Genomic DNA, 22,816 nt, shown 5'->3' with positions numbered 1-22,816 from the left:
TTGGAGAGATTCCGCCCGTTTTTCAGCATGACGGCTGTCCTGCCCATTTTCACCGCCTTGTACGTGACTATTTATATAGTGAGTTTCCGCGACGATGGATTGGTCGTCGCGGCACCATTAAATGGCCAGCCCGTTCGCCAGACCTTGCTCCACCCGACTTTTTTCTCTGGGGCTATTTGAAGACTGTGTTCCGCACGCAGCCGAACAGCATTGCGGAGTTGCGCCAACGCATAGTTGATGCCTGTCATTCTATACCGGTAATAACTTTTACCCGTGTTCGAAAGGAGTTCGTCCAACGTTTACATTACTGCCAGGAATTGGGCGGTGCACACTTCGAGCATCTCCTGCATTAATGAGGTATGTTCCAAATCATACTATGTTACTCTCTGCTTACAGGTTTGCAATGTTTTTTCGATCATAGTTTACGGATGGCAGCCATGTTGGCTACGGACATGCAATCAACATGCACTTTCCAGAACAGGTCAATACACATGATACCTTTCAAACGAGGTACCACACTATGGGGGTTGCTATTTAAAATTTTTGAGTTACCCCCAGTAACCCCCTTTAGCCCCCCTTGTGGGGGATTCTCCTTCTCAGCATAATGTTGCCTTTTAAGTTCCTTGAAGGTTCCAAAAGGTTTCATGTTTCTATCTGCCTTCGTTTCTTCAGGAGGTGGACCTTAGTGTTATTCGTGGAACGCACTGTATATATATATATATATATATATATATATATATAGATATAGATATAGATATAGATATAGATATAGATATAGATATAGATATAGATATATATTGTTAGTAAGATTGACGCTATAGACAAATGAAATTATTGGAAATTATCCGGTCTGATTTAGACAAAATCGATCAACTATCGACCAAATATTTACCATTCGACAAATCTCGGAAAGAAATGGGAATACAATATCCCGGTTCATCAGTTATTTATTGATTTTAGAAAGGCCTACAACTCTGTTAGGAAGGAAGCATTGTACAACATCCTTACAGAATACCGAGAAAGCGAATTAGATTAATTAAGATGTGTTTAAATAGGTCCCAAAGTGAAGTCCGAGTAGCAGAATACTTGTCCATGAGCTTTCACGTCGAGAATGAATAATGGCGATAACGCATCACCTTATTTTAATAAGGTGATGCGTTATCGCCATTATTCAACTTCGTTCTGGAGTACGTTATAAGGAATATCAACGACAGCAACCAGGGCCTAGAGCTGAATGGTAATCACCAGGTTATGGCGTATGCTGATGATGTAAATATAATAGGGGGTGGTAGGAGAACAGTAGAAAGAAATCAGAGGTTTTGTTAAACGTTTGCGGGGACATAAGTTTGGAAGTAAATGCAGAGGAAACTAAATACATGGAATTTCACTGGGATCGCAACACTGCAAATTATGAATGCGTCAAGTTTCAAATAGTACTTTCGACAAAGTACGTCGCTTCCAGTTCACGAGTTTCCCGCTAGGATGTGTTGCGGTAGTATCTTTTGAGCCAGCGTGCCGAGTAGCGTGGTTTGAGGTGGAAGCGTTTGAATGTTGCACGTGTTTTCATGTGTGTGTTACATTAGCCGTGTGCGATTTCTTATCTCGGCGGTATGGTGGAAGTTGAACAAAGGTTGTGCATCAAATTCTGTGTGGCATTGGGTAAAACGGGAAGTGAAACTTATGAAATGTTGAAACACGCTTTTGGTGATTTGTGCATGAGCCGTAGCCGAACATTGAGTGGTTTTTTTGACGTTTCAAGAAAGGCAGAACATCGACTGCTCATGATGATCGATCGTGTAGACCGTACACGGCAACAACCTCCTCAAAAGTGGAAGAAGTGAGGGCCGCTGTGAACAAGGATCGTCAACGTACCATACACGGTATTTGTGCAGAGGTTGGAATTCGGTATGGAACTTGTCAGCGAATTCTCACTGAACAGTTGAACATGCATCGCATTGCAGCGAAGTTCGTACCGAAAGTGTTGACCCAGGATCAAAAAGACTTCGCGTACAGATCTGTGAGGAACTGAAGGAAGCTGTGAAAAACGATCCCACACTCCCTGTCAAAGTCATTATAGGCCATGAGAGCATTGTTTATGCTTACGATCCAGAAACTAAACCGCAGTCTTCTCAATGGAAAAATCCTGGGTCTCCAAGACCCCAAAAAGCACGCATGGAGAGAGGCAAATTGAAGACGATGCTCATTTGTTGCTTTGGCCAAGAGGGGATCGTACACCGGGAATTTGTCCCACATGGAAGCACGGTCAATGCAGACTTCTATTGTCATATCCTAAGAAGGTTGCGTGAAAATGTGCGTCGCAAAAGGCGACAGAAATGGCATAACGGTAACCTCATTCTTCACCACGACAGTGCACCTGCACACCGGTTCTTTAAAATGGCACACTTTTGGCTAAGAACAACATGACAGTGGTTCCCCATCCCCCATACTGACCTGACCTTGCCCCCTGTGACTTCTTTTCCCTAAGCTGAAGCGTCGGATGAAGGGGCGAAGATTCGACACCTTTCCAAAAAATCAATAAGAATCGCAGCGGGTACTTGACACTATTCCAAAAAAGGACTTCCAGAAATGCTTCCACGCATAAAAGAAACGCTGGGAGCGCTGTATTAATTCAAAAGGGGAGTACTTTGAGGGTGATGGGGGAATTTAACTTCAAAGGTAGGAAACTTTCATTTTACAGATTCAGTCCTGGAACTTTTGGATACACCCTTGTAGATACTTTGACATATCTAGGATCATTGTTAACAGAGGAAAACCATATCAGGAAATTAGTATCATTATTCAGTTCAAAATTGTTTGTCGTTGCGAATTCAGTCGAGGAATTTGAAACTTAAAATATGTAAAAATATAATCATACCTTTTGTGATGTATGGTTGGGAAAGATGGTCGCTTACTCTGAGGGGAGAACGCAGACTGAAAGTATTTAAGAGTAAAATCTTGAGACGAATATTCGAACCCACGAGGAATGGGAATGAGGAATAGCTGCAAACATTGTTAAGGTCATCGAGTTTAGGAGGCTCAAGTGGGCAGATCATGTAGCCAGAATGGAAGAAATTAGGAACGGTTTGAAAGTTTTAACTGGAAATCCAATCGGAAAACGGCCATTAGGAAAACCTAAGGGCAGATGGGAGGATATTATTAAGATGGATCCCGCAGAAATAGGAATACAAGATAGAAACTGAATCCAGCTGACTAAGGACAGAAGTCAATGGAGAACTTTTGTGAATGGGCGGCATTGAACCTCCGGGTGCCATAAGCCATAAAGTTTATATATATATACGGTGGTCCCAAAGTAGGTATACACCTCTTTAAAAAAAAAAAAAAAAATACAAATGATTACCCAGACAGAAAATGCAGGTGGTTTACAGGCGCCTCTGAAACATGCATAAACAGGCATATTTTTACATACGCCTGAAAATGGAACACTTTTAAACGCAGGAGACAGGTATCGATTTTTTTCACGCTCATTGCATGTTCATTTCGTGTAAACAGGTAGTTTTCATGTTCATAGAGTTGCACCTTGCAACGTGAAAAATGCGTGTAAACAACATGTAGAAATTGGAAAGACATGTACGTAACCAGCATATTCCATGTAGTTGACAAATACGTTACCTCATAAGGATCTGACGACAGCTGCTTTTCATTTGATAAAATTGTAATTGACATGTTAAATACATGTGAAATACAGGTGTTAGCGGAATATACATGTAAAGTACATCGTATTAAGTACTATACATATGTCATATGTCAAGTACTATATATATGTGCATGACGAACTGGAGACTTCGTGCCTGAATATTACATGTTTTCTACACCTGTAACATTAATGGTTCACTCCAGTCAGCCTTGTTCATTGCATGCACCTATTTAACCCATTTATTGGCAATCATGATCATTGCATTTCCCGTTTACCTACACATTGCCTGTACATTGCATATAGGTGGATTCACGCTTTGCATGTATACGGAGATAATACAGGCAATGTATTCAGTTGTAAACCCATGTATTATACATGTGTCAGGACCTTGCATAGCGAATACCGAAATGGAGATTTGTGCATGAATATTGCATGTCTCTTATGTCTATAACGTGAATGTTTAGCTCCAATCCACCTTGTTCACCGCACGTATCTGTTTAATCCATTTATTGGCAATCATGATCATTGCATGTTCCCGTTCACCTGTACATTGCACGTAGGGGAGTTACACACTTCGCAAGTACACGAAAATGATAAATGTAAAATAACATATTCTACATCATGCGTTTTCCGTGCTATACTCTAATACATGGTATTTACATGTAATGCAAATGTCACATATGTATATTATATGTTGATAAACAGGCACCTTCCTTGTACTTTTCATTCTTACTGTATTGCGAATGTTATCAACAATCCATTCAGGGTACACTCATGTCCAAAATGATCGTCGCATATCTATAACTGTCTTCTTGTAAGAATATAATTTGATAATGATTTTGCAGGGTGCTTTTAATACAAATACTATGTGTATAATCGGGAAATGTATATTTGTGGTAAAATTTCATAGGAAAAGAATTGTAAATACAAAAATTAGTGTGACTAAAACAAAATGTTGCTAAATGGACAACAAAATTTTCTTTTCGTTTTATTGTTCTTATTTACTGCTCTTTTGACATTAAATTTGCCACATATATCTCTTTGCCGATTATACACATACCAACATTGTAAGAAATACCGGGCGAATTCGTTATCAAATTATATTTCTACAACAACATATTTATAGACATGCGACTATAATTTTGGACATGGGTGTACTTTACATGCACGTATTCCCTCCATTTACTTGCATGTGAGTGACTACGTGTATATTGCATGTTCTCATTTTAATGTACAGGCTCTGTACATTGCGTGTTTCCGTGCAAAATTCTCAGCAGAAGTTTAATACTTTTTCGACATGCATATCACCTGCAGACAATGTGCCTGTAATATTTTCTTTCCATGTGTTTTCGCCGAAACAGGCGCCTGTATAATGCATGTCAAAATCTGACAGGCTTTTACAGGCAGTTCTTTGTACAAAACATTGCATCTTTCCTAAAACTTTTCATAATAGTATATATTCAAAGTAATCATGTTTACGATTCAAAAAAGTACTCCAATTCTTGTCTAAAGGCAAGGAATTTTACTTTCTTTTATTATACTTTTTGTAACTAAAACCAGTATCCACCCTTCGATATTCCTCCGTTGAAGATAATAACTAATATACCGAAAATGGTAAACAGAATTGTAAATACAGGAGAACTTTTTAAGCATTTCATAGCCTAAGTTTCGTTGTTTACAATTAAGCAATAGAAGTAAATCTTAAGTAGTAAAATTACTTGTTAGAAAATTATAGGAGTACATACATTTATTTTTTTAGAAATATGTTAATATAAAGGCAAAAGAGTTTCTTGACCCAGATGTTTAAACGTACTTTTTTTTTATTATTTTTTTTTTATTACTGTGACTTTAGAATAGATGTCCATTCTCTTCGGCAATTAACAGTTTCGGAGTTGACTGCTTTGCGGTATGAATTTATAAAAACTGTTCGGAACTTGTGAAAGTTGGTGCAAAATATAATCCATACTACTGCCTTGCGTTGGATATAATGTTTTAAAGTAAAGTAAAACTTTATTCGCTATCTTTTATTTATGTGTGTCGTATTGTAATACAATATATGTATTTATTAATGAAATAAAATGTTTTACAATTGTGTTCTTTCCTTGTAGGCAAAACGAGCTGATGTGAATTGCATAATTTTACCTGATGAAAATAAAAAGGATTTTGATGATTTACCGCCCTATATTACGGAAGGTTTAGAAGTTCATTTTGTGAATGATTACAGAGATGTTTATAAAATCGCATTTCAACAGAGATAGCAAAGGAATATAAATTAAGGAATATGCACATGAAATTCAGTAATATAAAATATTGATCGTTGTTTAATATAATAGAAAATAAATAATATTGTAGAAAATGTTGTTTTTGCTATTAATTTGTATGTATAAATAAATAATTTGATATTATTCCAGTTTGTAAATTTGTGTTCATTTTTTATTGTTCATTTTGAACTGACACAGGTGTGGGAGACTCGTCAGGAAATGGTAGAGTACACTAGAATTAATGAAAGTAATATTACATATAAACTAAGCACTTCATTACTTTTCCTATACATTAACAGTGCACCATTCAGATAAGCTTTAAGAAGTAAGTAAATTCTTACAAAGAGCTTGGGAAGATGCAGCTTAATCTTATTTGTGATTTAAATCAGGGATCGACGACAAGAGTACAAATCATTCGAAAGGCCAAGGTCTGTATTTAAAGGTACTATTTCAACATTCATCCTGTTGATCTGAGAAATGGTAAACCTCAGTTATACTGGCTTTTTAGAGGTTTCTAACCCGGGACGGAGTGAGTCAAAAGCAAGAACAGTGTTCTTTATTCATATTCAGTAGTAACTCAACTATTTGATCAAATACATAGCATTGTCACGTGTACATCACGTAAAGAAGTTTTGTTTTTATTGAAATTGAAACTGGAAGTTGTATACTAGTGACTGATTGAATTCTTCGATGTATCAATTCCACAAGTGGGAGCCGGTATAATGATCCAGCCAGTTATGACAGCTTGTCAGACGTACAGTCACCTGGCTTCGAAAACAAGAATCTTTTTACCTCAATCCAAAGGTGTTAGATCGAATTGAGGTTCGAGTATTATGAAGGCTACTCTAGTAAATGAAATCTTGGATCTGGAATCCTTGGTGACAGCAATAATGTGTTTTGAATCATTATCTCGCTGGAAGATAATATTTAGCATTTTTAGATGCCATTGCTCGAGACTGCTGAAAAGTTCCTTTTCCAGAATGTCGAGGTATTGTTGGGCATATATCCGCCAATAATTCGATCCACCGACGCATTATGCGCCCCCACAACACAGAAGTACCTCTACCAGACCAACTGTATGATTGGTATTAAAACGAGCAAGAATGCATTTACAGTTCCAATTTTTCACATCCTGCAACGTTAGACAGATAACAATGCAGTTACGTTTGGTTGGTTGAGAACTAAGTGAGAGTGCTCTGAATTGTTTGAAAGATGTCAGTGTAGCAAACGGCAAAAAATAGGTAAATTTCATGCCTCTGTAACGAATAATAAATCGAGTAGAAGACACCGTTTAGTATCTACAGAGCGATTGATATCATGAGAACGTCACAAAGAGATCTTATTTAACCTTAGACATACGAAGGAAAAATCAATGTTGATCAAAGATTAATTTTAGTTCATAGGTTACATTATTTTAAATTATTTGTTTCAACATTTCCTTCACTTTTGTTAGTTTTCAGTTCTAATATATCTATTGAATCTTTATAAAAAATATCATGTCGTGCGAGGTGATTTGACTCTCATTTTTGTTTTGCAATAATTTATTTTATCCACAAAGCCATCATAGTTTTCATTTTTTTAAAAAATAGAAATACAAATTGCTGAGCAAAGTGACGTTTATTTAAAAATAATAAATGTGTTACAGTTTCGCCAATTAATTGAACATATTGGCTTTATCAGACATTTACACATTATGTGACATTATAGTAGTATTATGAGACATTTGCACATTAAAGCTAACAAGAATATTTTCCGGTGTTATTGATTTCCAGTGTGTTTGGGAAATGCAATAAAAAAAAGATGATGATGTGCAGTGTTTTTTTGTGAGCACTATTGCATCAATAGAAAACATGTCATATGTTTCAAATATGACAAATAGCAAAAATATATACCTTTGACATCCCTTGCTAGACTCTAATTAATTGGGAACTGTAATTTCGTAAAGAAGAATAAACAAAAATGAACTAAAACATAAACAAATATGAATATGAATGAATGTTAATAATAATATTTCAATAAGATGTATTTCCATTCTCTCTTTCTCTCGGTTAATATGTGCATGATTCTTGCATCTCATCTCTAGATGAACTTTAAGCAAAGAAGATTTATCATGCACCTTCTAAGAACAAATTAAATTTAGAAGTATTATTTTGAAGTAAAGTGGATCTGAACTGAAGACAGTAAGATTACTAGACCAGCGCCAATTACACCTCGACTATTCATCCACTACTGGCGAAGTCTCCTGATTTGATAGTTGTCTTCATGAAATGAAGGCCGGAGAGAAAACGAAAAAAAAAGTTTGAATAAAAAAAAAAAATAAAAAAAAATAAACAGAAACTTTCGACTTGCGGGTAGAAAGCTAAAGTAGCCAAATCTCAATTAGGAAGGTACTAGTAACTAAGAGTAGTTAGTTAAATCATATTTCGCTCTTTCAACCTATTTTTGGGATACTAGTTACCGAGAAAATTGGCAAAAATGTTTTCACTAACTTACTTGGTTACTTTAGTCAAGAAAAATGAGACGTTAAAACATGTTTTTTAAATGCTCGGTTAAAAGGTATTTGTCATCACACAGTGAAATTAGAAAAGTAATCTTGCCACGTAGTGTTCGGTTGCTAGTAATAGGGAGTTTGGCAAGGTGTAATTTAACCTAGCAAGTCAGTTACTTGCAACCAAGTATTTTAAGCATATGATAGAAATCCGTTAGTGGATCTCTGATTAAGGGGGTATCATATACTCGACTGTAAAATACCAGTCTTAGATTCGAATCTTCCTCCTACCTATGTATATTTATAATTTTTGTCAGGAAAAAGAACGATTAATGAAAATAAACATTTCAATCATTGACATTTGAAACTGATCACGTAATTTTTCTGATTCAGTTCTACGATAAGTGTTTTCATAATGGCCAAATCGTTCGTTTGTCAAAGGGAAAAGAGAAAAGGTACTAGAGATGGGCAAAAAATTCCGGAATTCGGAAAAATTCCGGAATTTTTGTGATTTTACTTTCCGGATTCCAGAACTGGCCATCCCTAAAAGATACAGTATGCCAGTTTTGTATGTATGTGGTTTGGATACCAGTGTTTGCACGAGATAGTCCTGATTATTTCGTACGAGTGAAGAGTTCTATTTCTTCAAACAAAACAAAAAGTACTTTAATAAAATCATCAATATTTTCATTTGTATAGTATATTATATTTAGGAAATAGTCTGAATTAAACCACAAGTATCACTTGGTCAGCTGCAAATGATTAAAGTTTGATTTTTATTTATGGTTCTGTTTTGACAAGAATATATATATATATATAATAGATATAGATAGATTGATAGATGAAATGCTGACCCGCGAAAAAGCTACACTCGTTTCACAGACATAACACCGCATAGCGTATACTTGGTACCATGACTAAGAGAAGGAATATTGTTCTAGCTACACGAGCAGCAAGGATAATAGACCTGAAAAAACGATAAAACTATATCCGAAATATCTAGGGAGATGGGTGTCTCAAGACACACCAAGTATATGGATACGACGTTTTCAAGAGGGAACACATGGAAATTTAGGAACAACAAGATGATCTGGGCAACCAAGGTGTACACTTCTGCTCAGAAAATGCTCGAAACTCTTTCAGAGACAAATTAAAAAAAGTGACCTTACATCCAAAATTCTCACAGATCTGTACAGAGAGAATTGCATTGTACCTCCGTTCTTTGTATAGGCACTAGCTGTAAGAGGTAGTTATGTCGACGGTAGCCGAGAGTGGTTGGGTTCCAAATTCTCCTTTAAAAAAAAAACTTGTTAAAGGCCTAGGGTTCGAAACTCTTTGATGTTTTTTTATTTATTTTGTTTAAACATTAAGATATAAAATATTTGTTACATATGTAAATATTAACGGTTTAAAATCTCGGAGAATAATCAATGACACTTGGATGGATGTGAAATTAGACTGAAATGAAGTCAAATAAGCATGCAATTAGAAATTTGTACGCCAAACTAATGTTATATCTGATGAATTACATTTCTACAGCAAACAGAGTTGTAACCAATTAATCATACAATACTGACAAATTAAAAAAAAAAGGGGGCGCGGTGGCTCAGTGGTAGAGCGTTCACCTCTGGTGCTTGGGGTCCCGGGTTCAAACCCTGCTCCCGCCAAGTGAACTTTGTGGTGGACAAACACCGTGCTCGTGGGTTTTCTCGGGGTTCTCCCGTTTCCTCCCACTTTCTTCATTCCACCATTTCACTCATCTCTCATCATCACCGTTTCCTTTAGCCTAACCGGCATAACCGTGGGACGTAAAACTTAAAGATTTCATTTCATTTTTCAAATTAAAAAAATATATATATATTTTAGATAAAGTTCACTCACTACAATGAAGATAATTTTGTTTTCTTTATCATCACGAATATAGATATACACTTACTCAGAAACGAAGAGTTGCGCTCCGCGCATTATGAAGGATTTTCATATCTTTTCCGATTTTAGTAAATAATCGTCCAATATGAATTTTTAAAATAGTTGGTAATTTGCTAATGGAAAGAGGTACGAAATTTCCACAACTAAGAAACAATAGATCTCTCCAGTGGACTGTCGTGTAACAATGGCTTTTGGCGCCCCTAGGCACAATCCCTAGTGACGCCCCCTCGCCCATCGAATAGGCCCCATGCATGACCGTTTATATTTATGCGTACGCGCAAAAACGGCCATAAACGGAAAATTGTCAGTGAGTGGGTATTGACCGTTTTTCTATTTATATCGTTGTGGTTTGGACAGAGTGCCTTGTTCATTAAAAATATACTCATGTAAAATTAGGACTTTTTGCAGTGATAGTGTAAATAAACAGTAATGTATCAACCAGTATTACCAAAAAGATTTCAAGTGAATATATATAGTATGTTACGATTTTACATAATTATAAAATAAATAAACCTTTTGAAACTGCTTATAAGCAATTTTTTCTATTTTCAGTTCTTTTCTTAAAATCGTCAAATTATATGCAAAATCAGAAGTGTTTCGTTCTTACTTCTGCAAATTATTTTATCAGATCAGAGATGTTCAATTCATTCAATTCATGAGCTCTTTTTCACTCAATACTCAGCATGGCCACACCCCAAAGGCGTTCTTGGGTCATACTGCTGAGGCCAGATTTGGCAATAGTATGAAGAATCTCTTCGTGGGTTGGAAGATTTTAAAGTTGTCTTGAAAACTGACTCTGAAAGTCAACACTTCTCGTGGAAAGTCATTGGATAAATCGTTTGCATACAGAAGCGCAAAAGTCATAAGACTGCTTGGTGACCTCTTCTTCAGGAGTGGTTTGTAACATTGACAGGCATAAGAACGAAAATCTTTCACAAAGTTCCCTCCTTCCTTCGAAGCATACCTTTATGTTTACTAGAACAGAGTCGAGGATAGGCAGTAGCGCTTTGATCTCGAAGTCTCTGACAGGGTCAGTAAATCGCATATCTTGTGCCAATTCATCAAAGAATACTTTCGGCACCGGCTTCCTTCTTTCTTCTAACTTACCTGAAACACCAAATTTGGCTTCCCCGAATACTTGAGACACATTCTTTCTAAGATCTTGCACCACTGTACAGCATTTTTTCGTTCTCGTTGACACTGACATGCACATACAAGGGCTCTGCAGCTTTTTTAACAACATTAATGCTTCTTAGAACTTTTTCCTACAACATAAGCATTACCACGAAATCGAACGTTTCCATTTTTCTTTTATAACGAGCTGCTTTTGTTCGTTCTTTTTCTGTTCCAGTAAGGCATATGGCATTAAGACATTTCATAACATCCGCATATCTCTTTCTTAGTGCGAACACGACATTATGACTTGAATCCCAGCGTGTCTGAGAGAGTTTCTTCAGTGTCGTGCCATTTTCAGAAGATTAATCTTTGGAAATACAATCTTGTAAAGCCTTCCAGCGTTTCCCGCTGCTAGCAAGGAAGTATATATATATATATATATATATATATATATATATATATATATATATATATATATATATATATATATATATATATATATATATATATATATATATATATATATATATATATATCGTATAGAGTGGCAAAGAAATTAATAGCTTCTATGTTAACTTTTGCAGCATCCGATAACACGAGGGTTCAGATTATGTGCTGCGCAGTGAACATGTATTGCATTTTTGGCATATTTTTGAATCCTCACTTGCAAGCCAGAAATACGACTACTCATTACTGCTGCTCTTTATGATAGCCTAGCACTCTGCACTTTTTAATGTGAATTTCATTTTCTAATAAGACTTTTAGTATTAAATCTTAATAATATTCTGCACAGGTTTCATCTATATCATAAACAGGAGCCTCTTGAATCTCATTGCAGATGTCTTTTTTAATTTTATTTGCAGTGAGATCGATTATTTCATTCTGAATTTGTGGGCTTAGATATTTGATCATCTTCCTGTCGTCTTCTAAAAGGCTCTTCAAAACATCATCAAATTCTGCCATAAGATTGATAGTTCGAAGGCAATTACCTGAGCTGTAGCATTCTTTCACAGATTCTCGATGTCTACGAAGTGCCACATTACCAGAACATAGAGAAATGATAACACGAAACACTCGCTTTAATACTTCCTGCTAATAATTAATGTTTGCTTATGTTTCCAAATCGAGTTTGCTTACCATTGTTTGCTTTTCGACTCATGGAGATTCCTCCATTACTGACTGAATATGGTTTGCTGAGCTTTCATGCCGTGCTATTTTACCTGACAAGTTCTTCCATGTATTTATGTCATTAATTCATTCTTGGGAATTTAGTCTCCGCCTATCTGCAAACACCTAGCAAGGCTCACAGTAGACCACATCCAACTTGGGAGAATGTCAAGAGAAAAGTCACCACGTTTACAAAAGTACTGTAAGTAATATTGCAATCGGTATTTAAAAAGATCAGCTAATTATTACTCTCCAATAACGTTGAGATTAGAGCTAAAATACGTCAGTATCCTCATCCATTTAACATTACATCATCGTAGACAGTATCAGGAACGGACGAAGGCAAAATTTTCATCCGGCCAAAGTGTCCTTTTGGCACTCCCACGTAGTCCTAGCCAATATTTCACATTTTATTATAGTGATGTTAGAAAATACGTTCGAAAATTTAATTTGGTTTGCTCGTTTGAGCTGCCCCTGATGTTGGAACCCGGGCAGTTGCCCGGTTTGCCAGACCCTTGGTACTTGTGCTTTGTTCTGTGTAGCCGCGGTACGTGACAATTGTGCTTTGCCTCATAATCATGGCAACATTTTTTTAACTTGTTTTAATCCAGATTTTAGGTAATAGAATTTGTCATTATTATTGAAAGCTTGTTGCGGAGGAGAATTTTATTTAAAGTTAGTAAGCTCAGTACATGTAATGTAGGACTGATATCGTATTAATTTCTTAACCATACAGTGCTATAACCTCGACGACTTTACAGTAATGCCAATAGTTTCATACGCAAATGTGATAAACTGCGAGCGAAGTGAGCAGGAATTTTTGGTCTCGCCATGTTCGGAAATGAAGATTGCGAAAACTTGGGGCTCCATTTATATAATTTGCTTCTTCTTTTATTGAAAACCTGAGGCGCCCCCTAATATACCGAAATGCTCTGCGCCCGTAGGCAATGCCTACCCTATTGCTACGCCACTGTCTGTGGAGTAACGTGTGAATGAAAAGTTTGAAACAGCCGTTAAGAATATAAACTGGTCATCCGACATTCATTCAGTAAATATCATCTGCTGGCTTTTCAAAAAGAATGGCTGCCAGGAAAAGGAATCCCAGGTCTTCCACGTTGAAATTCTCAACTTTCACTCACGCTGCCTTAAAGAGAGGTAACGGAAATTGAAGAACTCTAGAAAATTAAGTAGCTCATACATATTATTAGACCATTGTAATAAGCTATCTTATAGTTTCGGAATCTTGTCTTGGGATGGTTATGTGTTAACAAACGGAGCAATGAAATTCACTTTTCGTAAGTTGTAAATGTTATATGGTATACGAGCCAGGTAGTCTCGTTTCGAAATAGCTTGTTTCGGGGCAGTATGAGAACTAATTGGGGAAAGAAGCCACACACCAAACCTACTCATTAGCAGATAAGCTATTGTAAATGCAATTACCATCATTAATGAAATAAAAGGTAAATATTCACTCAAACAGTTATCATGACATATTTATTAAATGCATTCTGGAAAATGTGGCTATGAGAACCGGCTCTGAGTCTTCCATCCAGTATTATAATGTAGAGTTGGACAGTCATACTTACATTCACACATGTTTTACTATAATTATAATTATATCCATTATAATAAGGTTCGAGATGTAGATATGGAGAAGAATGGAAAAATCAGGTAGAAAGAGAAAATAAGTTCTGAGAAGAGTGAATGAAGAAAGAAGGGTACTGACGTTGATAGCAAAAAGGAAAAGAAATTGGTTTGTCTAAGGATGAATTGTCTTAGAACAGATACTTTCGAAAGATTAGTTTCTGAAAGGAGAAAGAGAGGAAAGAGGAAGGTGTCAGCTCCTGGACGACATGAAGATCGAAAATTCTGATTCCTTAACAAAAACCAAGGCTGAGAATAGAAAGAAAGATTGGTTTGCTGTAAGGACCTATCAATGTGGCGAAACACGGATGGTGATAGTAGGGTTATAATCATACTCAAAAAATACTAGGATTTGTTTTCTTCACGATACATAGTAACGCCCTTTATTTGGGTAAAAGAATTAGGAATATTTGTGCATTATATTGATCTTTTAACAATATATATATACATAGATGAATATAGTAAACAGTTATTCCTATTTAAAAATTTTGGTTGAAGCGGATATATGAAACGTATTGGAAATAAACGAAAATATTACTATTTCTAGCGATAGTAGTAGAAGAAGTAAAAGTTAGGAACAATTCCATAATTGCTAGGTAACAATAACGTTTGTTCTTGATCAGTCACATTTTTTACCCATACTAAGGTTGTGATTTATGTATTCATCAATTGTTTGCTAAACACGTTACGTTCCCAGACAGTACGAATCAATGTTGATACGGCTTACGTCATTTGTAGACATGTTTTTATTTATCCTGTGAAGAAAGTTGTTTCAACTCTGGCCTTAGATGCTGAAAGCCCAGAAATCTAAATCCTAAATCCTAATCCAAGAACGAGAGAAATTGAGTATTTTTCATATAATTATACATCAGAACTTTCAATTTGCAAATGAGAAGTATTTCTTTAATTACCTCAGTGGGAATCGAACCCAGGACCTCAAAGTTGTGAAACCGACGCTTAACCTACAAATCCCCAGTGTATCACAGGTGTCACATTAATTTCTGTTGACCTTATAAAGTTAGTTTCAAACGTTTTACACAAATACCCATTGTACTTTATAAGTCACACATAAACCTTTCTAACAAGCTTTGTTTCGTTCCTTATCTTCAGATTTTAGCAATTTTATTCAACTTTTCTTGTCAGTAGCTGCATGTAGCTCATGAACTTCTCAAGCACCTTTAAGCTTCCGGATATATTTTATTTATTCCTATGATAAGTAAGTATTTAAATCCCTAACAATTTATTTTTCCTGTATCTAAAAGTGTCAATAATTACTCTGGTAAAATAGTAATTGTTCATGTACTAAGTTAAAGTTGTAAACTACATCTGTTTCTCGCTGAGTCACAGGTGTCATATTGGGTTTCCAATTCATTCAAAAACATTTTTTGGACATTTCTGTTATCTGAGGCCCTCATTTAGTGAACCATAAAAGTTTTGTTCAAAAATTCTTACTTGAACAATGTTTGGGTTTTTGTGGGTTAATGTGGATTACTACCCGGAAGTCAGTATAAGCATTAGTTCATTGTCTTAACTAAATCGTAAAGACATGGCACATATTATAAGTATTGCGCTATAAAATAGAGTTATGCGTCAGCTACAACATGAGATACTATTTTCTGTGCGTATGTATTCTGTTAGCTAAAAATGTAACACATAAGAGGAAAACTTAATCAGTTTTAAGATGAGTACGCAAGATGGCGCTTGCTGTTAGATTTTGCTACTCCTGTGCACAGTTTTATTAAATTTTTACTTACAAGCACAAATTATTTTACAAATAGTTGTCTCATTACTGAATATGAATATTATATTACCGTTTTTCTGTGCGTATGTATTCTGTTAGCTAAAAATGTAACACACAAGAGGAAAACTTAATCAGTTTTAAGATGAGTACGCAAGATGGCGCTTGCTGTTAGATTTTGCTACTCCTGTGCACAGTTTTATTAAATTTTTACTTACAAGCACAAATTATTTTACAAATAGTTGTCTCATTACGGAATATGAATATTATATTACCGTTTTTCGCGTTATGTTTTACATTTTATCCAAATATTATTGTATGTTTACGGAAATAGTTTTAGCGGCTGAATCTCACGCTTGCGCAGGACGCCATAATGCTTCGTTGCCAAACTTGCATGTGTAGTGTTGCAGTCACAGTAATAGGGCAATTCCTTGTTAGCGTTTGAAGTCCAGAGGCGAAACCTATGAATTGTGACAAAACTATTATGGTTAATAAAAGTGGAAAATGGGGAAACTGAAGGAATCATACAAAAAGAGAAGAATCCAACTCAAAGTAAAAGCTCGAAGATCCAAAGGAAGCAAAGAGAATGGGAGAGCAATTTGAAGAAACAGCTAAGCGCTTTTCAATTTTTAACTTTGTTTCCACGTAAATATTATACACATGTGAAATACAAAGATAGTTTATTTTGACGATCATTTTAAACGTTAAATATGTAGCCTAATATATGTTCTTTCTTTTTTCTTCTTTTCTTTCCTTTTGGCTGGACCCGTTAGTGGAAAATACTAATTTATTCCACTCGTCGTGGGGTGTTACTCTGACTTCATATTGATACTATGCTCAGTCGACTCCTTTTCACATATGAAACAATTAGGCAACCGGAGAAATCCTCGATCGCAAGCTTGTTCGAATTATGAGCGTTAAAAGTTCAAAATTGAACAAATTTTGAAAAAAGTTTGAAGAAACCATTTTTTGAGATACACGCTTCATTTTTAGTACTGGGGTGTTTTCTTGGGTGCTCGACAGAATGATAAGGTCAAAACCAGGGGCGGATCCAGGGGGCGATCGGGGCAGCGCCCCCCCAGAAGAGGAAACTTTCTTATTTTATATATATAAATAAAACCCATTACAAACTTTGGAGCCTTTAAAATTAGCAGTATGAGAACCCACCGTCCCCCCAGAAGTCGGTCCTGGATCCGCCCCTGGTCAAAACGTACGTATTTTGAAAGATAAGGAAATTTATTGGGGAAGGGTTGAAGAGTAATGGCGTCTTACAACTTGCAAATTGCATCCTATTTGGCACACCGGGTCAATAGGCTAATACAATTGAAACCAACTGTATTGTCATTCAAGTGTCACTTTCCCGTGTGACCACCTAAACATTAAACAAAGACATTTGTCTCCGAAACGCTTAGCTGCGGAACTAACTTCAACGGGACTCCCAACCAAGTCGGCCTCTGTGCATTGTAGGAAAAATGAAATACTTCAGTTTAACATCCGATGATTATACCCTTTAGGCTAGGAAGACGATGATTAAGGCAAGTGAATGGTGATGGAAGAATTGATGGAATGAGAAGAAGGGAGGAAACTGGAGTACCCCGAGTAAACCTATGGACATGATTGTATCCATTGTGAAAGATGGTATTTCAATATCTCATCCATAGCCATTTTTTTAAAATTTTCAACAGATTTTAATGGCGATTGTTTGAAAATAGTGGCCAAACTTCAGACAATATTTTACGGTATTTCGCGAGAAACGTGACTAAAAACAAACAATGGGCTAGCGATGACGTATGCAAACAGCGGTTTTCTCGAGAATAAAAGTCACCTGCTTCACAACTTTGAACTTACATTCCCGCTAACCATTTTTCTCTTCTTTAAATTTTTCGGTCTATTTTCTCGTTGAATATCTTAAAAGATATTCCCTGCAGTTTGACTGAGGATACTGGCCTCGGAAGAACACAACAATATAGATCATCACAAGTTTAATTATGAATATCACGATGTTCTTCATTGAATTTTGCACGCCTGCCAAAGCGTTTCCAAGACAAATGTTATTGTTCAATTTGAAGGTAGCCACACAGGAAAATGATATTTGAATAACAATATGTATATTCGAATAGGAGTATAAATACATTTTATTAGCCTATTAGCCCCAGGGGTAAAAGTGAGGGAGAATGCGGTGGGACGCCGTACCCCGCCTCGAAAAAGTATGCAAGGCGTCCCCCCAGTTCCGAAAAAAAATTAATGGGCAAAGATAGCCAGGGGAAACGGCGTGGCGTCATACCGCTACCTACCGTCCCCCCACCTTTTGAGTACCACTTTTATCCCTGATTGGCCCAGTATGTCAAATGGGAGGCAATTTGCAAGGTGTAAGACGCCATTACCCTTCACACCCTTCCAAATAATTGCCTTTTTTGCTAAATGCGTACGTTTTAATCTTACTACTATGTTGGGTATCCAGGAGAACTCCCTAATATCAAAACTCAAGCGTCTGTTTTAAGAAATGGTACTTCAAACTTTCTGCAAAATCTGTTCAATTTTGAACTTTTAACGCTCATAATTCGAACACGCTTGCGCTCGAGAATTTCTCCGGTTACCTAATTGTTTCATATGTAAAAAGGCGTAGACTGAGCATAATATTGATACGAAGTCAGAATGATATCCCGCGACCTTCCCTAGTTAGTATTAAAAAAAAATCATAAACCGTAAAGCTTGAATTATTGTTTTTTTTATATAATGAAAAGAAAATATGTATAGCTTCTGTTGAGAAACACAGCCACTCATGTAGAAATGCAAATCCTTTTTCTACTCCGGAGTTGCAGTGACTCCGTGGTAGAGCATTGACATCTTGTATGCGGGGTCACTGGTTCGATCCCAGCTTTGCCAGGTGAGCTTTTTGATGGATAAACACCATGTGTGTGTGGATTTTCTCAGGGTTTCTCCGTGTGATCCTACTTTTCTCATTCTACCATTTAATTCATTCTTATCATCCCCATCTCCTTGAGCTTACATGAGAGACCTGAACGTTTAGCCTAACCGAGAGACATGAATGTTTTTTTTTTTTTCTTTTTTCTGGAACGTCCTATCATTGTACTTCGAAGGAAAGATAGAAGGTGATGATGACAACGAATGAAATCGTTGAATGAAAGCTAGGGAGGACCCGGAGGAAACTCCACATGGTTTATCCATGACAAAGCCCACTTGGTACGAGCTGAGGTCCAGACAAAAACCTGACCCACCAGAAGTGAGTGATCTATGTCTAGCTCTTATTGATCCAATAGTCTGACCGTAAGTGATACGTTTACCATTTGCGGTTTCAACAGAAGAATAAGGAGCGGAGATGGAACCCATGCTTGGGACGCTGAATCTATACCGATAAATAATTTCTTGTTATCGCTTACCGTCTTTGCTGTATGTAAATTGGAAGTGTGATAAGGGGCAATACAGAGTGACTGGATGAAGTAGCTACAATCATTGGCATAAGTCACCGTTCAATTTGTAACATTATCCACCCTATGCTCAGATTTCGGAATGTGTGCGCCAGGTGATAGACAAACTAAAGCAGCGATGTGTTGATGTATGACGAGATTTTGCCACGCCGTAAACGAGAAGGTAGTGACTTTCAGAAGAGACCCGTTACTGGGTATGAAAAATAGGTGCACTATTACATTCCGGAAGTAAGAAAGCAAGCATGCAATGGAAGTATCCATTATCGGACACAGCCATCTACAGGGAAGTTAGTACTTTCTTCTGGGACCAAAAGGGTGTCATTTTGGAGCATTAGAGCGTAGGGAACGCATAGTCAATAATATCTTGTGTTCCGATCTCCAAAAAGGTCCTAAACCTACTATACGAAGTACCACTGACTTCTGAAAAGAAATTTCTTCTACAATATAACAATACCCTCATACTACTCGGCCTCATACTACTGCCTGTGCAATAACTGCAATAATTGAAAATCTTCATTTCATCCTCCTTGCGTACCGTATCTCGCCTCAGTGGTTTTCTCATATTTGTATTACTTAAAATCACTAAAGAGAAAAAAGTTGCCATCTGATGAAGAGGTCCAACTTTATATGTGTGGTGTATGACTGGTTGCGTAGCCAATCCAAAAAAAAAAAAAAAAGAAAAGAAAAGAAAAAAGAAAGAAAGAAAGAAAGAAAAAAGTTCTTCAGAGGCATTGGGACACTCTGCAAGTGATGGGAAACATATTGAGCGTAGAGTGGATTGTGTAGAGAAATGAAATTCATGTGTTCCATACTCACTCATTTTTTTTTTAAAGTTTTTAAAGGTTTTTTGACACCTCGAAACATTAGAAAATTGTTGTTTTCGTAACTACCGGATATGGAAGGGCGATACAATTTTAACAACCGGTTCCAAGAACCTGAGAAATTTTAATAACCGGTTCGGGCGAACTGGGTGAATGACACTATCGAACAAAGCAATATGCTCTGTCAACGATAAGGCCATGAGCATCCGCAGCGAAGGCAAGGGGACAATCGCATTGCTAAACGTTTACCCTACATTTTCGAAAGGTGTTTGGTTGTTTCAAAACGCTTTTATCCGGAAGCACACGTGAAGGCACATTATATTTGGTTACACCTACTAGAATATTTAATATAGACCTATTTAATGTAGTCCACAAAGTTATGCAATATGCCTCAATAAGAATTGTTTTGCATTAAGCGTAATGCGCATCAATGTATGTCGGGAATTTGTCCCTTTCCCGTCCTTGGAAAAATCCTGTGGGTGTTTCTGGATAAAAGTATTCTTATTCGGAACTGTTATTATCTTCAGGTGTGCATAGTATCAACTATGAACCAGTATTGAAAGAGCGTGAAATTGTTTTGAATATATGCCACTATAAACAAGAATTAGAGAATTCATACTTGAGCTTGTTATTGTTGAAGATCATGTGGTATATGAAGTACACTAATCATGGTGCAAAAGCAAGTACTTGCAAAACACTTGGAGAAATGAAGTAGGTTAAATATACTTGCAGATTTTGATAAAATTAGCTGTAAATAGCTCAGTAGATAGATCACCTCTGGCGCACAAGATCGCTGGTTCGATCCCACTTTTCGCCAGGAAGATTTTATGTATGGCACATAGTGTGCGTGGATTTTCTCGGTGTTTTCCCACTTCCTTCAGTCCACCATTTCGATAATCATCATCACTGCTCCTTTTAGATTCGGACTATAACCGTGGAATATTAAACTAGAGAAATTCAAATTGCGCCTTCGGCACCCTAACACCCATACTAAACGCGTAATTTTACTCGCTCTGGGAACTTATGCAGAGTCATTCTGACGCGTGATTACTAAAGAGTTCGACTAACACATGTTTCCTGCAGTAGTCAGGCCTTTAGTATGACGCTAATCATACGTCAAAACGACTCTGCATAAAGCCCTCTGTCAGATTCCTCATTCCACCTAGATTGGGAACAAATCTGTATGTGTAAGTAAGGAACCTAGTAAAAGTTGGTGATAGTTTTCATTTAACGTAGTCAAGTTTCGTCCAGAATTTTAGCCATAATGATTATGCCATCTAAAGTAAAGTTTTACTAAGACATTCAATTTACAAAATACATGCACTGGGGAACTTACAAAATACCTGCACGTACAACTGACAAAATACCACACTTGAAGGAACTAAGTCTGTTTTGTTGAAAAGATCGGATTTGTGTACTGGTTTTGTATTTGTATTCTTATTCTTAATTTGCACCTTTGAGACATCTAGTTATAGATAAATGTATAATATCTCTGTCATTTGCTGAGAAAATTTTACCATAAAAGTAGTTTTAGTTACCCCTAAATGTAGTTTGAGTTGAATTTTGCCCAGAAAACGCTGGAATGTTAGCCATGATATTTAAGCCCCTAAAGTAAAGCTGCTACAAGGATTGCAACTTCGCTTACAAAATCGCAATGTACTAAGAATGTTTTTGTCCTATCTACCTAGGTAATGATTTTGTGTTTGTACACGTATCCTTAATCTGCACCATAGAGGTATCTAGTTATAAATCATGTACGGTATAACGATTAACTGCCATTTTCTGAGAAACTATTACCATAGAAATGATATAATTTTCCTCTAAATGCAAATTGAGTTGCACTTTGACCAGAAAACGATGGACTTTTAGCCATGATATATTAAACCTCTAAAGTAGAGATAAGTTTTACACCAAGGATTGCAACTACGCTTATAAAACAATTTTTGAGCGTACTTAGTATGTTTTGTCCAAAAGATGAAATTTATGTAATGATTTTGTATTAGTATACATATTAGGAAGACCTAGGCGCAGATGGGAGGACAATATTAAGATGGATCTCGCAGAGATTGGAATACAAAGTAGAAACTGGATGCAGTTAGCTAAGGATAGAAGTCAGTGGAGAGCTTTTGTGAACGCGGCATTGAACCTCCGGGTTCCATAGCCATAGAGTTAGTTAGTTATACACATTCTTAATGTGCATCGTAAATACATCTAGTTTGAGAGATACGCATAACGTTTTATGAGTTGAAAAATTACTTTTGATCAAAGAATATAATTAATTCATATTTTAAAGCAGGCAGTATTGAATAAAATGGAAATAAAAACTCTCATTTCTCTTTGTTGTAAATCATGTATAAAATGTGATCGTGTGTAAACACTTTTCTATCCGTAACTCATGTGGCAACATCGCATGTGTCGAAATGTGCTCTGCCATCTAGTGAGAAAGTTTTACCCTAAAGGTGACTAGCGATCCAGCCACTACTCTGAGACATCACACTTAAATAAGAAGAACAAAGGCTGGATGTGAATATATTTAACAAATTTCACA

General features: G+C 36.4%; 1 protein-coding gene across 2 annotated transcripts in view; it reads left to right on the top strand.

The window, feature by feature from the left end:
- The window catches only part of Lon (lon protease homolog, mitochondrial), a 186,074-nt gene extending 180,000 nt beyond the window's left edge, over positions 1-6,074 (top strand). For both annotated transcript variants that reach the window (XM_081733870.1, XM_081733871.1), the window contains exon 17: positions 5,764-6,074. In XM_081733870.1, coding sequence (XP_081589996.1) covers positions 5,764-5,913 — 150 coding nt within the window. In that variant the 3' untranslated portion in view covers positions 5,914-6,074. The remainder of the gene's footprint in view (positions 1-5,763) is intronic.
- Positions 6,075-22,816: the final 16,742 nt, after the last annotated feature.

The sequence above is a fragment of the Thermobia domestica genome, chromosome 12, assembly GCF_964235325.1.
Source record: "Thermobia domestica chromosome 12, izTheDome1.hap1.1, whole genome shotgun sequence".
Lineage (NCBI taxonomy): Eukaryota > Metazoa > Arthropoda > Insecta > Zygentoma > Lepismatidae > Thermobia > Thermobia domestica.
The sequence above is the reverse complement of the archived record's forward strand: the minus strand, read 5'-3'. Positions and strand labels throughout refer to the sequence as shown.